This window comes from Schistocerca gregaria, chromosome 7 (genome assembly GCF_023897955.1).
Source record: "Schistocerca gregaria isolate iqSchGreg1 chromosome 7, iqSchGreg1.2, whole genome shotgun sequence".
NCBI classification, from domain to species: Eukaryota; Metazoa; Arthropoda; class Insecta; order Orthoptera; family Acrididae; genus Schistocerca; species Schistocerca gregaria.
The window spans coordinates 371,907,917-371,926,033 of NC_064926.1; the positions used below are offsets into that span (position 1 = coordinate 371,907,917).

Here is an 18,117-nt window from a genome sequence, read left to right on the forward strand (position 1 = left end):
TCTGAATCCCATGATCTGCGATTACTATTTCTATTATATTTTTGTACGACTTTTCCTCAAATAAAAATAAAAATAATAATAACAATAATAATAATAATAATAATAATAATAATAATAATAATAATGAATACCTGTTATTAACGTAAACAGAAAAGTGTGGAAGGGCAGGAAGCTCAAACGGTGGTTGTGGGTCAAATGACGTACCTACATTCACATGAACATGTTTAAAATGTTTGCAATGAAAGTGTTTACTCACTTTCGGCGTATAAAAACAGTTGCAAATCAAATGAACCAGGCATAGTACGGCACAGAAAAATAATTGTCGTAACTTCTAAAACTCCATGTGCACAGAACCTTCACACAAGTCGTAAGCACCAAAGAAACGGCCTCGATATTTCTGGTATAACACTGTCGCCAATACAAAAATACAACATTGTGTCATAAAGTGCTGCCTCTTGTGGGGGTAACAAATATATTAGGTACGTCATTTTACCAGACAGTATCGTTTTAGGACCCTTCCTCCTACTAAATAAACTCCAGCGACAGAAACTTAGTAGCGATAAATTAAATAAAATGATAATGTGAAAACATGTATAGCCTCACCTTCAATAATTCCGATTGTAATACATTTATCACACGGGGAAGTACTGGTGATGTGGCAAGCTGGAAAAGTTCTCGCACGCCAGAGAACTTAAAAGATGAAGAAACGGTCTGTAGCACGTCGTCAACGAAGAACGAGCAATATCTAGTGACAGCGGTCGTACTACAAAGTCATAAGGGTGAGCAGTTAATAGTCCGACCAAACAAAATGCGGTATTTTGCTATCTCTTTAAAAGACTGAGCATTGAACATTTGTTTTACTTCGTGTCTGAAGTTAACTTTTGCTGGTGAAAAGTACAGTGATTTGCGCTATAGCAGAAGTGTGGATTATCTACTACCTGAGGCAAATATTACATTGGTAGTCCTGTCGAGTTTTTCTGCTCTAAATACCCATTACCAACCTGTGATACATTATCTGTATCACGTACAGCGAGAGGAATACGAATGCTCGTCATAGCACTTTAAGAAGGTAACGTTCTTACAATACGTGATGTGTACCACATGGAGCCATCGTTAAGAGTGCCCTCCACATATGATCGTTGATTTAGTTGACCACAACTACAAAAAGGCACGAACAAGTATAACAGTTTGTCACAGAGGGAGAGAAATGACTATTTCAGATTCGAACCGTATAAATTGTACTGATATTCTCTTCGTTAACGACTTCAATCACCCAAAACGTAATTTCGTTTTCCTTAGTTATGCAGATTGAAAGATTGCATACTTAACTTTGAAAGAAGTGGCTATTAATACTGCTTCACAGTTAATGCAACAGTGTGCATGTTCCAAGCATTTTTTCTTATCCACCTTTTCCGAAACTGATACAAATGCCAAAGGCCTTCAGCCAAGCAGTAGGACAATGAACTACTGAAGTGAGACGTAACAATTTTCGTGTGACCACTTATTGAGGGAGTAGGTATAGCAGTTAATGATTTTGGGCTATATTTAGTTCAGCAAGAGTGGCTACCGAAGCTTATAAAAGCAATAATGAATGCACTCGTTATTAAATGACAAAGAATATGATAGTTTCTAAACACGAGTACATTGTCTTAACTTGGACACAACGAACTTATAACTAAATGATTAAAGTAGCAAGGTGAAAGTAAATGAAGCATTTTCGTCATAGTAACACGTTTAGTGGAACTACACCTGTAAAGTAATTAAATGAGTATTTCCTTAGCGTATACAACAATAGTGGTAGTGCTATGTAGTAGACAGCTGAAATCTTAGGTGAATCAGTAATCATATATTATTAGCTTTGCTGGTAGATACTCTGCTCACACAGATAGTAGACCTACTTCGTAAAGGAGATTCAGATTAATGAGAGTGAATAACTTATTTACTTAAATGCGCGATGCTAATTAGTTTACTAACACGTAGGTACCATTAAACCTTAGTTCAAAGTGGATAAGGGCTGTTGGACTGCTTTCTAAGTAACTAAACTTATGAGTAAATTTCACGTAAATTTCTGTTGGACTGTAATCGTGTATATGGCCGAAATTATTCTGAAACTAGATTGATGTATTCGTGGATTTCGGTGAATAGGATAATGAAGGCAGGGCCGGGAGACAGTGAGTGCGGTACCCTGATGTTTGTTCCAGACAAAAAAAAAAAAAAAAAGGCTCTGAGCACTATGGAACTTTTGTGGTCATCAGTCCCCTAGAACCTAGAACTACTTAAACCTAACTAACCTAAGGACATCACACACATCCATGCCCAATGCAGTATTCGAACCTGCGACCGTAGCAGTCACGAGGTTCCGGCCTGAGCGCCTTAACCGCGAGACCACCGCGGCCGGCTTGTTCCAGACAGTGTTGCCTTTTCATGTAAGGATAGTTGTGCATATTTATTGTGTGTACTTAGTTATTTTATTGCCTTTTGGATTTTATTTATTGTGTTTTAGCGTGAACTGTTCGACTGCACTTAGCCAAGAACACACGATTTACAGGACAACTCAACGGTTGCTTCAGTGAAATTTTAATCTTTGCTTCCTCTCATTGTTTGTTTTCGCTTCCAGTGTTAGGTTACTTAGTGCCTATTAATGAATCCGATCTTTAGGTTATTTAGTGCTAGTTAATAGATTAGATATTTTCGTCGATCTTCCCATGTATTGTTTTCTTGTTGGTTCGTACTCTTTTGTTTTACTGTTAGTTTTTCATAATCGATTTTGGGCTATACTCTTTTCATATTATATTAATTACTTTTAACTTTGCATTATGTTGAATATGTTTAGATCATTACTTATACCAACATTTCTAATTCTATCTCACCTTTTACCACCACTTTCATAGAAACCTCGTATCGTCTCCATGGAGACGGGCTTTACAATTTTTTTCGCACTTAAATGTTAGTTTGTATAAGGGCAGTAATGTTCATTACGGGTGCCATGAGGAAAAACTACAAGTATTATGTTGAGAAGAGTCGGTCATAGGTTTTGCTGAATACACTTTTTTCTAGGGAGAGTCACAAGTGGAAACAGTGACTCATTGTGGCGCTTACCTTTGCGTTGAGTTACACAGAAAGGTAGGCAATAACTGGACCACGTAGTTTAGGGCAGATAGGCAGAGACCAATTGACAACCCCGTAAAGTATTCTCGGCTTCCCTCTCTGCAAAACCCATCACCCAAACTTCTTGCAATTTTCATGCCTCTCTATATATGGTTCAACACACCAGTAGGCTCTCCTCTAACAGACAAAGAATTAATACTTCTATTTGCGAAGCAAGGCATACTGAGAGTTAGGTTTCCGAAGATCGTGATGTAATTCTATTTAAGACACCGCTCTTTTCATAAATCAGAGATCAACTGCACCATACGACCAACAGCTAATCAACTGTTGCAACTGAAATCATTCGTTGGGCGCAACTTATTATTTAACGTAACGAACATTGGCTCCGAAATAAAAAAGCAAACTACGTAAAACTACTCCAAAATTATACTTCCCTTCCAGAGCCCACGATTTTTTACTTGAATTTACCTTTTCAGCTTGCTTCCCGTAAGCTCACGTATCGACGACTTATTAACTTATACATTTTTAAGTCCGTTAGACGTCAGTAAGGGCACCCAAATGTTGGAAATCAGAAAGGAGCTACAAGTGGTAGTGTTTAGGTTACAACAGGTAAACATTAATGGTTGAGGTGAATTCCAGACTCTTTGGACATCTGTCGCAGGGTAGATGTTTCACTTTAGAAAATTAACGGTAACTACTTACACCGTCTAGGCGCTGTTGTAATGTGTCGCAGTAAACGGTGGTAGCAAACGGGCACGTCATAGTATCTGCAGCAACTATGATACTAGGTCGTGAGAATCACAACGTCATAGGATTCCTACAGGTTCGAGTAAGCTAGGAAGCGTGTGAAACTGATGAAACTACGGTCCCCACACCAGAGAGAGAAGTATACACTCGAACGGCGTAGGAAACTGATGTCAAAGGCTGTTGTTGCTAGACACAATAGGAAGTGCCGAGACGTTTAACTTTTATCTGAAAGCTATCGCTACTAAACAGGGACTTTGTGGGCGTAAAAGGCTAGAGACATGCATACAGAGAAGCAGAAAGGGAAGGACCTGAAGGTGACAGGCCTTCGGGAAGTGCAGAGCTGCGCCTCAGATTGGCTGTCTGAAGAGTTCCAGTGGATTGGCGGTCGACTATAGACAGGGAGAATTAGTACGCCTACACAATTGTTTAAAAACCCACGATTCTCGTGTCGTCAACAGTTTTCTGGTAGACCGCTGGGACGCCAACTTCGTATTGTTCGTCGCCAGTCTAGGGTAAGCTCCAGCTACAACTATTTACTCACATGGTCTGCTGCTCTCAATATTTGGTCAGTATGGTTGTAATTAAACTTTCAGTACTTGGGCCAGTGTAGGTGGAAAACTTTTTATCCTGTCGGTACTCAACTTTATAGGAATGATGTTCAAACTGTGTGCTGCTGGATTTGCGTTGTTAGACTTGTTAGCCTCACGACCTGCCACTAGGTGCCCATACTGGAACTGCGACATAGGGTTGAAACACAAGCATCAGAGCGCATAACAGTTGCAGGCAGTAAACATGAGCCTGGACAAGGTGATCAATACAATGTTATCAGTACAACAGCAAAAGTGCGACTCCTCTTCAGGAGTGTCGATGCAACAAAGCACTACGGAGACGTCATCTTCGTGCACTGGGGTTGAACATCATGCATAAGTTCGAAATAAATGCCGGTTTCGGAATTGTTCGTGGGAGAGGCACACAAATTGTTGAAGAAGTTACTGTGGCCGTGGATAAGACTGCAATACGCAATGTGCGACCTTCAAGCAGTGCACGATTTTTATCTCTCGGCAATTGAACATTCCATGGTTCACCAACCCAAAAATGCTCGGAAAACTTGTTAAGCGATATCTCTAGTGCGTTTCCTGCCTGTCTCGAAAGCCGACGGCTGTGGCCGAATGGTTCTAGGCTACGGACGCAGTTTCGAATCCCGCCTTGGGCATGAATCTGTATGATGCACTTAGGTTAGTCAGGTTTAAGTAGTTCTAAGTCTAGGGGACTGATGACCTCAGATGTTAAGTCCCATAGTGCTTAGAGCCATTTGAACCATTTGAGCTGTTGGGAAGGCAGTTGGTCTTCCCAGGGAGCACCGTTTGTAACACGGAAAGTAAAAATGGTAGGGAGGTAACAAAGACAGCCCCCTCATATGGAAATTAAAATTTGTTTTTTTTTCAATTTTTTAACCGTTAGTTCTCTTCCGCATCTCACTGCTAATGTTTCCACAAAACTTATTGTTCAAGACTCATTTTTTATGAGGTCCCTCTCAAGTAGTGGAAGCTTAATTATAACAACGCTGTAATTTACAATGCACCAGGTTTTTGCTACTTCACTGAGCTCTGCCCCCCCCCCCCCCCCTAAATCTTCTGTGCAGGACATCGTACGCAGTGGTAAGGAGAAGTGAGACACAGAGTGGAGCGGAAACTGTCACTTTAGGGAAGGTGACAGGATCAGAAATGATTAGCGATCAAGTTAACACGAGAAACAGAAGACAGCTCTATATCTCGAATCATACGAAGACTCATTAGAAATTCTGCAGCAAGTGTTCAGCTCATACAACAACTACTACACAGTGTTCTACTGTATACTGTACACGAACGATGGGGTCGTAGGAATGATTCTCCATGTGTAAGTGGGTTGAGTGGCTGCCACCGGCCGTCCGGTATCGTGGCGGCAGAGTGCATTCGTAGTCCACAGCCGAAGCATGAGTGGCTCGGCAGGCTTGCATCATTGGGGCCGCCAGATCCCGACGCGACCGCTGTCGGCGTCAGAATGAGTCTTGCAGTTCTGTTGCCAACTGTGAAACGTCTGTGATAGCACAAACTGATTCCAGCAGTCCTAACTCTGATGTTTTTAACTAACGTTCAGTGTAATAGTTTGATCTGAATGCAATAAAAGCATATTATTCAGAGCCTAGAATTCCCTGGGTCTACTGCTACGAGTACCATCTTCGACTCCCAATATCCACGCCTCTCGTAGGTGCTCTGTAACAGCGTTTAGCTCTGATGTAAGCAATCGTCCACCTTCACTGGACATTTGTCTTTCGTCATTTGCTCTAAACAACTCGGGAAATGCAGACAAACCTGTAACCCAGTCTTTCCCTTCTCCCTTATGCTAGGACACGACAGTAGCTCGAGATTCAGTATGTGGCTATTTATTTATTTTTTTAATTTTTTTACAATCATTCCCGGCTTTACTCACATGATGTAATAAGCAGTGATGTAGTAGCTACTTTTGAAGAGACTTCCTTTAAAATATGTAAAAATACTTCTATACTATATACGAACACAGCTCTTCGTAATATGAAGACCGCTTTTGGAAAAGGAATTTGAAGAAATTAAGGTATATCCGTTGGAGTATTAAATCCAAATACCTCCATTCTGGTGATCAGAAGTACTAAATAAAAGATGTTGTAACTACTGTTATTTAGTTAGAAGATCGATGAAGGTACATCGATAACTCTCATAATACTTTAACCATATGAAATCTATTTTCAGTTTCGTAACCACCTGCTCGAAAGGAATCGTTTGATATACGTCACAATAACATTCTATTTGATTTCTGTCCTCAATTTTTATAGATTTTTTTCTTGTAGCTCTTCCAGCTCTATTTCAGCCCGGATCAATCACTACATTATAGAATCAGTTTTGTGTGCGAATAAAATCACCAGTTCATGAGGGGCTCCGAATGCTATTTGGAAGCTCAAAACAGTCCATAGAACTGATGACTTGCAGAACTAAAAGATAAATGAAATTCAGTTTGATTCATAAGACAATTTTAATTACGGCATAGGGCTTGGGAGTGACGTAACAATCCATTGGGAAGAAGCAGCCTTAGCTGAAGTCGGATAATAGTTGCGACGATATTTTGCAGGATACCGACTCTTTCAGGATACGGACGAGCAGGTTTTTCAAGACAGCGCTTTGTAGGTTTTGCGCAAGCCGGCGTGGGCGGGCGGTTCTAGGCGCTGCAGTCTGGAACCGCGTGACCATTACGGTGGCAGGTTCGAGTCCTACCTCGGGCATGGATGTGTGTTATGTCCTTAGGTTAGTTAGGTTTAAGTAGTTCTAAGTTCTAGGGGACTAATGACCTCAGAAGTTAAGTCCCATAGTGCTCAGAGCCGTTTGAACCTTTTTTTTTTTTTTTTGTAGGTTTTGCCAATTGTGGATTTGGATTACTGATACTGCACGCTATTTCACTGAATCTCATCTGTGTTGTTGTTTCATGCTAAAAATAATTGGTATCCGCAACTCAAAGTTTTTGTTGTTGTTCCGAAAGTTTAAATGATATCGAACACAAAACGTTTACGTGGGCTTCCATGGACCACCATCGACTTCAAGCCATATGTACGATGGACGTTCTAAAAGTAGGTTGGCATCATTTTAGATTTCAATATACGACATTTTTCCCCATTCTTTTTGCTAGAAGATCCCATTTTTCATTAATTTTTCATTCTTCGTTCAATGTGACGGACTGACACCATCTTACTGATACAGCCTGTATGTCCGCGTGGTACCACTCTACTGGTCGAAGTCGGAGCCAACGTCTTGCTGTATCAATGAATTCCCCATCTTCCAAGTACTGCCGCCCAAGGAGTGCACCCTTCACTGGGCCGTACAGATAGAAGTCGGAGCGTGCATCACAGACAATTGTAAGGCCTTGCGTTGTCCTAAGAGTGAAAAAATCGTCTCAATTTCTGTCGCGACAAATATGCAGAAATAATATTTGTAATTTCCTGAGGTTGGCCCAGTACACTTTAGAGTTGCTCGTTGTACTATGAGACAGGACATCAAACGGATAATCACTTCAGAATCCCAGAAGGACATAGCTATGATTTTACCGCTGGGGTTGCGACTTTGAATTGTTTCTTCGGAGGTGGTGTGACGCCACTCTATGGATTGAAGTTTTGTTTCAGGATGGAAATGATAAACCCATGTTTCATCACTTGTAACGATGTTCCACAAAATCTATCACGAACAGTCCTGTAACGTGCAAGCGAGATGGTCCTCCGTTGCTCTTTAAGAGTTTCTGTTAGACGGCGTGGAAAGCAGAGGGCACGCACCTTTGAGTACCCAATCTGATGGACTAGTGTGACAGCAGCACCACATGTGATATGTTGGATCGTCATCTGTTGATCACGTCGAGTGAGTGTCTGCACGATGCTTGATAGCAAGAGTCGAGCGGTGCGGGGTAGCCGCGCGGTCTGGGGCTCCTTGCCATGGTCCGCGTGGCTCACCCGGTAGGAGGTTCGAGACCTCCCTCGGGCATGGCTGTGTGTGTATGCGTGTGTGTGTGTGTGTGTGTGTGTGTGTGTGTGTGTGTGTGTGTTGTCCTTAGCTTCAGTTAGATTAAGCAGTGTATAAGGTTAGGGACCAATGACCTCAGCGGTTAGATCCCGTAGGAACTTACCACAAATTTCCAAATGTTTCCAAGAGTCGCACACGACAGCACGCGAGACGTTGGACGGCCTTGCGCGACATAGCCGTAATGACTTACGCCTCGGGCAACTATTCACCGTGTTTTTGTTCACTTCCAGGTCTCCGTAGACATTCTGCAGGCGCATATGAATATGTGAGATGCACTGGTTTTCCGCTGCAAACAACTATGTCAGCCTACTGTCTGGAACGCACATCTGTTACAGACACCGATTTGAAGACTGCTACCTACTGGGCGGAATGAAAGGCGAATATCCCACGATGGTGTGTGTGTGTGTGTGTGTGTGTGTGTGTGTGTGTGTGAAATCTTATGGGACTTAACTGCCAAGGTTATCAGTCCCTAAGTTTACACACTACTTAATCTAAATTATCCAAAGTACAAACACACACACACACACACACACACACACACACACACACACACACACACACACACACACACCCATGCCCCAGGGAGTACTCGAACCTCCGCCGTGACAGCCGCAAAGATCCCCCGGTGTCCAACAAAAAATTGCAAATTTTTTCCAGCATGAAATGGATGAGGAAAAAGTGGGTTGCATTACTTATTGAAAGCCCTTCGTATATTTCCTCGGGACGTGGATTTGGAATTCTACTGTAAATAGGCTGTTTAGGTTTTCTTATTGGAAACGCCACGTAGCGCTCCGTATGAAAATAACTGGTTGTGCTGTGTGCAGTCAGTGGCTGGTTGGCGTTGTAATACTCGCCATTGTAGCGTTGGGCAGTTGGCTGTTAGCGGCGCGTAGCGTTGCGCAGTTGGAGGCGAGCCGCCAGCAGTGGTGGATGTGAGGAGAGAAATGGCGGAGTTTTGAAATTTGTAAGAATGGATGTTATGAACTGCTATATATATTATGACTATTAAGGTAAATACATTGTTTGTTCTCTATTAAAATCTTTCATTCGCTAACTATACCTATCAGTAGTTAGTGCCTTCCGTAGTTTGAATCTTTTATTTAGCTGGCAGTAGTGGCGCTCACTGTATTGCAGTAGTTCGAGTAACGAAGATTTCTGGTGAGGTAAGTGATTTGTGAAAGGCATAGGTTGATGTTAGTCAGGGCCATTCTTTTGTAGGGTTTTTTAAAAGTCATATTGCGCTGCGCTAAAAATATTGCGTGTCAGTTTAAGTACAGTCATGTGTAATTTTTCTAAGGGGACGTTTCACTACGAAAGCGGAGGATCTTAGGCGTGTCATTTCAGATATACGTAGGTGTATCGAGAGACTATAATTCATTTTGTAGCGTGATGAGGGTTCTGTGTTAGGGTTGGTGGCTACCACTTTAAACAACCGAACTTGGACTACAACGGTTTTTACCAACACCAATTTAACGTGAGTGTTAAAATCGCTCACAAGAACCGGTTTCTGAAATAACAGATTTTCGGTTGTTTATTCCTGTTATTCCTATAATAGTCTTAGAAATCGAACAAAGAGAAAAAAAAATTTTCTCCCTTAGTTCGAAGACACAGCGTACTAATATGCTAAATTAAACACATAAAAGAAAGCTTACTCCGTCCACTGTTCGCTGCTTTTCTCGAAAAGTGGTAAGTGGTTGAATACCACAAAAAGTAATCAACATTCTCCTTTTGATTTTAATTTTGTATAAATATGCTGAAAAATCATGTTGGTATTGATGAGTATACCACTATTTGAGGATTACGAATAGTCAATCCTAAAGAGTGAAAACTGAAGGTGAAGTACTTCTTTTTCCAGGTTAATTTGTACGTTTTTGATAGCTATAAGTAGATAAAGGCATATTATGTAGACACAGGCAACAGATCACCTACTTTGTACTTTTATTGTAAACTACGAATGAAGTTTTCTCGCTGTACGATGTCACTAGTTATTTGTGGATCCTCCCACTCTTAATATTTTAAAGCAAATGGGACGTTGTACTTAACTGATACCGTATTTCGTAAAATATTCCCATACCAGGGATGGTGCCATTCTGTGATTCAACTAACGTTCGAAGTTAACAGCGAGAAACTTCCAGTAGACCAGATAGGACAAGTCTCTCACGCGTTACGATATTGCAGTGGTTGTGTTATTCCGAATTATGAGGCAAAGTTTCTACCGTATTTATCCATCGACAAGCAAGTTTGAAATAAAATGTCTCGTGTTTGGAGGAACACACATAATGAATGTGCGGGTACAGGTTGTCGGCACATGGTTGACGGCGTATGGATGTTTGGATCTGGCCGTGAGTCGTGCACGGATAGCCAAGAGGTAAGTTGACCCTTCGCGAGAAGCGGGAAATCCGGGTTCCAGATCCTACCCGGCACCTGTTTTCATTGTTTTCATTCCATTCTACAGGTGATGGTCATCCTTATTCGCCACTGCGAATACATTTTAGGTATTTCACAACGGCTGCAGGCACCGCAGTGCCTGTTCCTTTGGACATGCATGCATTTCGAAACGAACTTTGATTTGAAATTCGGAATAACACAGGCACTGCTATATCGTATGATTCCTTATTATCTCTGCAATATGTAATAATTCTTATGAGACGTCTTTGTTGTTCATATCTGTAGGTATTGTTATTACAACAGCACTGATCTATCTTCCCATTTTCTATAATAACTAACTATTTAAAAACCAAACATTTTAGTACTGCTACTATGAGTGATAGTTTGCTAGTTTCATCCTGTTATAAATAACAGACATGAAACACCTTTTCATTTACGTCTACATCTACATCCATACTCCGCATGCCACCTGACGGTGTGTAGCGGAGGGTAACTTTCTGTACCTCTATCGGTTCTCCCTTCTATTCCAGTCTCGTATTGTTCGTGGAAAGAAAGATTGTCGGAATACCTCTCTGTGGGCTCTAATCTCTCTGATTTTGTCCTCATGGTCTCTTTGCGAGATATACGTAGGAGGGAGCAAGATACTGCTTGACTCCTCGGTTAAGATATGTTCTCGAAACTTCAACAAAAGCCCGTACCGAGGTACTGAGCGTCTCTCTTGCAAAGTCTTCGACTGGAGTTTATCTATCATCTCCGTAACGCATTCGAGATTACTAAATGATCCTGTATCGAAGCGCGTCGCTCTCCGCTGGATCATCTATGTCTCTTCTGTTAACCACATCTGGTACGGATAACGCACCGGTGAGCAGTATTCAAGCAACCGAGACTAAACAAATACAAAAAATATCCGTTATTCAGAAATCAAATATCGGTAACAGCTCGAATCGGTCGGTTTCCGCAGTCCAATCTGTGTCTGCTCTCCCCAGATACACCATTGCTTATTACGAGTGTATAAAATAGAATGGAAAAACGAGGTTGCATAGAGTTAGGTTGGGGTTAAGCGATAAATCTGAGTCCTGGAGTCTTGGACAGAGCACGCTGTTGTTGTGGAGCACTTACGCCCTAATGCAAAATTGAGCTAGCCGCTGTCCCGATCAGGTAAATGAACCGCCGCGGTTCAGAGAGCTCGCTCCAGCAGGTAGCGCCTAATCCTCGGGGCGGCGCCGTGTGGTCCAGGGCAGCGGAAGCGAATGGAAGCGCCGCGGAAGGGGGTGGGGGGTGGGGGGAAGCGGGGCGGCCGTGTCCAGCACCACAGGCCCACGCCTAGGCGGCGGCAGTACGGCGAGCAATTAGCCGCCGGCCATTACCGGCCATTGTCGCGGCTTGGCGTCCGCCGCCGCCGCCGCCGCCGCCGCTGAGCCGCAGGCGCCGTCCGCCCCCTCCCCCAGGCCCTCCCCCGCAGCCCCCCATTAAATGATTACCCGTGGCCTGGCACCGCCGGCGGCCTTCACGCCCGACCGGCGCCTCCTGTGCCGCAGCACACCCCAGGTCCCCGCCAGTCGTGCCACTCCGGCTGTTGCTACCGCTCCTCAGCCTCCTCCATTATTCTGTCGTTGACACATCGGACTTGCACTAGGAAATTGTATGCTCATCAGTGTCCGGTAGAGCACATGCTACTGACTTATTCTACTCTACCCCTCCGCGACAACACGGATTTTGGTCATTACGGAAACAACTACAGTGTTTCAATTGCATTCGCTTAGCAACGTCCGGTTTCCGTTTCTGACGTAATCAATCCATCCATACAGTTTGGTATCGATCACTTCACTTTGAAAAATAATACCACTGAGGAAAGAGACACACTGAAAGACTTGCACTTCATATTCATTCACTATGCACACTTTCCGTATTTTAAACTACTGGCCATTAAAATTGCTACACCAAGAAGAAATGCAGATGGTAAACGGGTATTCATTGGACAAGTATATTATACTATAACTGACATGTGATTACATTTTCACGCAATTTGTATGCACAAATCCTGAGAAATCAGCACCTAACAATCACCCCTGGCCTTTATAACGGCCTTGATACGCCTGGGCATTGAGTCAAACAGGGCTTGGATGGCTTGTACAGGTACAGCTTCCGATGAAGCTTCAACACGATACCACAGAGCATGAAAGGTAGTGACTTGCGTATTGTTATGAGTGAGTTGCTCGGCCACCATTGACAAGATGCTTTCAATTGGTGAGAGATCTGGAGAATGTGCTGGTCACGACAGCAGTCGAACATTTTCTGTATCCAGAAAGGCCCGTAAAGGATCTGCAACATCCGGTCGTGCATTATCCTGCTGAAATGTAGGGGTCCGCAGGGATCGAATGAAGGGTAGAGCCACGCGTCGTAACACATCTGAAATGTAACGTCCACTGTTCAAAGTGCCGTCAGTGCGAACAAGAGGTGACCGCGACGTGTAACCAATGGCACCCCATAACATCACATCCGGTGATTCGCGGGTATGGCGATGACGAATACACGCTTCCAATGTGCGTTCATTACGATGTCGCCAAACACGGTGCGACCATCCTCATACTGTAAACAGAGCCTGGATTCAATCGAAAAAATTACGTTTTGCCATTCGTGCACTCAGGTTCGTTGTTGAGTACACCATCGCACGCGCTCCTGTCTGTGATGCAGCGTCAAGGGTAACCGCAGCCATGGTCTCCGAGATAATAGCACATGCTGCTGCAAACGTCATAGAACTGTTCGTGCAGATGGTTGTTGTCTTGCAAACGTCCACATCAGTTGACTCAGGGATCGGGACGTGGCGCCACGATACGTTACTGCCATGCGGATAAGATGCCTGTCATCTCGACTGCTAGTGATAGGAGGCCGTTGGGATCCAGCACGGCGTTTCGTATTGCCCTCCTGAACCCACCGATTCCACATTCTGCTAACAGTCATGGGATCTCGACCAACAGGAGCAGCATTGTCGCCATACGATAAACCACAATCTCGATAGGCAACAATCCGACCTTTATCAAAGTTGGAGACGTGATGGTACGCATTTCCCCTCCTTACACGAGGTATCACAACAACTTTTCACCAGGCAACGCCGACCAAGTGCTGTTTGTGTATGAGAAAAAATTGTTCACATGTGTGTTAAATCTTATGGTACTTAACTGCTAAGTTTATCCGTCCCTAAGCTTACACACCACTTAACCTAAATTATCCTAAGGACAAACACAGACACCCATGCCCGACGGAGGACTCAAACCTCTGCCGGGATCTGTGTATGAGAAATCGGTTGTAAAGTTTCCTCATGTCAGCACGTTGTAGGTGTCGCCACCGGCGCCAACCTTGTGTGAATGCTCTAAAAATATCATCACTTGCATATCACGGCATCTTCATCCTGTCGATTAAATTTCGCGTCTGTAGCACGTGATCTTTGTGGTGTAACAATTTTAATGGACAGTACTGTATTATTGTTGTAATGAAACCATTTTCCATCAATAGTTTAAAATTGCAGTTGAACGCCAATTGGCTAGGTAAGTTACACCGATCAGTGAGAACGATGGCTGCAGGTGATTGTTCTTTATTTTTTAAGTCAATTCATTAGTCTCCCTCCAGCCACGGTGGCTCTACCTTTCCCGCCTTCATCGTTGTTCTTCTAGGGGGAGCACTTGCGGCCAGATTCGATGTTACGTCATGGCCAAAGTTGTCCATCTTCTTGGCCTTTCAACCCATCTTGCCATCTCTGAAACCTCTCACTCTCGTTTAACGTCACGCTGTAACGTCCCTGAGAACCCCGGGACCCTCTGGTTGGGCGACGTAGGAGGGCGCCTTTGTTAGCTACCTATCCGTCCCAGCTCTCCTATGGAGGCAAGGCATTTTCGGTGAATTCTAGTTGTAAATAGGCTGTTTAGGTTTTTATGTTGGTAACGCCACGTAGCGCTTTGTGTGAAAACCACTGACTGTGCTGTGTGCAGTCTGTGGCTGGTTGGCATTGTTGGAATATTCGCTATTGTAGTGTTGGGCAGTTGGACATGAACAGCGCGTAGCGTTGTGGAGTTGGAGGTGAGCCGTGCCAGAGTTTTGAATGGACAATCTGGACGTGTGTCCGTCAGAAAAAGGAATTTTATTTAATTCGATGTCAAAAATTACATATATATACTATGACTTTTGAGCGCCATTAAGGTAAATACATCGTTTGTTCTCTATCAAAATCTGTCGCTTGCTAACTATACCTATCAGTAGTTATTGCCTTCAGTAGTTAGTTTAGCTGACAGTACTGGCCCTCGCTGTATTGCAGTAATTCGAGTAACGAAGATTTTTTTTGAGGTAAGTCATTCATGGGAGGTACAGGCTATTGTTAGTCAGGGCCATTCTTTTGTAGGGATTATTGAAAGTCAGACTGCGTTGCCCTAAATAATATTGTGTGTCAGTTTAGTGATGATCAGAGTAAGTAAAGAGAAAACTGTTTGAGTACGTTAAGTTTTGCTGAGATGTTTGAAAATCAAATAACGTAAGTGGTTTACCAGCACTATCATTCATAATTTTCTGACTGGACGTTACATAGACTGTTGCTGCTCCTTGTTGGAGGAGCGATGTCGATGTCCCGTACCCGTATGCATGAGGGTCCATTGTGAGCTTCTGCTTACAATATCGTGAGTGAGTTTAAGAAATCCTTTTTATACAGCGTTCGAAGTGGTCGTTTTCTTGTGGTGTTTGTATCGTAGATCTAAGGACTTCTTTGTCATATTGGGTTTGGTGTCAGACCTCCGCACTTTAGACACGACTGTCGGGTGTAGTTCATTGTAGGGTAAGAATTATCACTCACAAGTTTACAGTTGTGCCTCCACAATTCTTTCTCAATTTTTTTTCGTGATACGAGCTTGGAATTAAGATTCTTTAAATTGCAACCTTTTTGAAATGGGCTTGGTCTTCTGTGCTTAGCCACGTGATAATGTGCCCAAAAGCTGGCCTTACATTTTCATGACTCCATAGTAAGTGTTCGTAACTGCGGCGAGTTGATCCTCTTTGCTCACACGAAGTTATTATCATGGACATTGATGAGTGTTACTTGCTTTCCGGGCAGGAAGCCACTTTGGTGTCTTCTTATCCTAGCTCTCTGTTTAGTTCACAGCAGTGGCCGTTGGATGCTGGTAACTTCATTCTCTTATGAAGAAGTAAAGTAACTTTTAGTCATGACGATAAGATTCCTCGTTTCCCTGCCCGCCATCCTTTTGTTTCTTCGTCACTAGGGAAAGGACAGGCTGCTGGACCCACTCCCTAACCGGCCCATCAGCTTTATAGTCATCTTTAACGACAGCAACATGAGGAAGGATAACGAGATTCACTTTTTGTACTTGTGAAAGGTTCAGTTTCTTTTCTGTTGTTACTGTACACTAATTACTTATCTCAATTTACCTTCTTTAATTCACTATAAATTCACCCCCTCAGATGAGAATAGCATACAAGTCACATATTAAATCATTTAGCAAGGTAATTAATTAATAAGTGCATTATGTGACCGATCTCCGTAGTAATTTCAGGAGGATTTTGTTTCCTTTTCCGCCAAGGTCAAGCTCGTTCAGGCAGATCCATTACGGCCATTGCAGATGCGGTACAGCAAATCGTCAAATCAAAATCTTTCCATTCATAGTGAGGGAGAGGTCATGGCTCACTGCGTACCATGAATAGAATTCCACTCGATGTTGTAAAAGCAGAATTCTTTATTCTGAACAGCTGATAATGAATCTTAGGATTTCTGAACTAGGAACTTTTTACAGAAGTAATTTTCCATAGTTGGAGGTTTATAGCCAAGATACTAAGCCGAGAAAGCTATTGCCTATTCTGTTAATCTATTACAAGACTTTTTATTAATTCACATATCAATGACAATTACCAGGAACCGCTTTTAATACTGTGTGAGATACTGATTTAATTCGGTATCAGCGGAACAATTTTATAATTAATGAAGAAAGAACATAAGTACATTAATTTTACATTAATTTGACTGCAGATACCCGCTTCATTTGTTCTGATATTTATACAAACGACGACCCGTTTCGAAATTTTGAAGTCCCATCTTCAGGTGTACGAAATTATAGTAGTCTGTAATACATAATATTATAATTTCATAGACTTGAAGGTGGGATTTAAAAATCTCGAAACCGATTGTGGTTTAAATAAATATCAGTATGAGTGAAGCGGATCTCTCTAGGTTGATCATCACACCTCTCAGCTGCGGCTGTCCTACGTGCCAAACCATAATTTTAAAAATATATTTTAATCGATGCGTTCTCTAAATTTTGTATTACTTACGTAAAATGTGTATGGTATATATCTTAACACCTACATAAATGCTGCCACTGTGTGTTTACATTTACAGTATTAGTATGTTTTCTACCTCTCGCCAGATGAGAAGATATGTTGTATTACGGGTTCACATTGAGTCGGTTGTAAAGAGAGGAGTATTCTTGGGCTCTTCTAAGATAAAGACACATTTTTCCAGTCTTAGGTAGTCGTAGTTCTGTCATAATTGGTTTATTATCATGAAACAGTCCGGTTGTTCGCTATTAAAAAATACAGAATGTAAAATCTATGAAGATTCCTATCATTTACGAGCGGGAGCTAACTTGACAGTCAAAATTAAAGCTGTAAGTAACTCCTTCATTGTGCTTCGACATTGCGCAGAGACTCTCAGTCACAATATTTATTGGTTAATGGCACGTTTCGAGCTCTTAGTGCATCATCAGATAAACTGCAAAACGTGATAAAGGAATTATTACATAAAAGTTCTGACTCGCGAACTTATCTGAACTATCTAGTAGCGTAATGAGGTAATGATACGAGGATGGGAACATACATTCAAAAGGGAACGGATGCCACAATGGTCACCATTAAAAGCCAAGGTAGCAATCACTCTGTTCAATATTAAACACATGGAAAAATGATCGAAGCGAAAACGCAATCGTCAGACTGAAGATAAAATCCTGAAAAGATAAACAAATGAGCAAGCAGGAACAGAAAACCACCAAATAAATTCAAATCCGAGAATTCAGGATAAGGCAAGTAAACGAACTCACTGAGCACCAGCAGTAAATGGTGCACATAGACAGACGCTCAAAGGCCTGTGTGTCATTAATAAAGAAAGAGTGTAGTAGATGAAATGTGTACTGAGGCGTGAAAAACGTGGCGTCAAATAATGTAAAAGCGGAAGCTGATGAAAATAGCAGAATGAGAGCGCTAGTAGTGAGGTTTAAAATGACTCAAACGACTTATCTAAACGCATAAAATT

General features: G+C 42.4%; 1 protein-coding gene across 1 annotated transcript in view; it reads right to left on the minus strand.

Moving 5' to 3' along the window:
- Positions 1-12,140: 12,140 nt before the first annotated feature.
- Positions 12,141-18,117, minus strand: part of LOC126282399 (translation initiation factor IF-2-like) — a 50,226-nt gene continuing 44,249 nt past the window's right edge. Inside the window, exon 2 of the mRNA XM_049982057.1 lies at positions 12,141-12,344. Coding sequence (XP_049838014.1) covers positions 12,141-12,344 — 204 coding nt within the window. The remainder of the gene's footprint in view (positions 12,345-18,117) is intronic.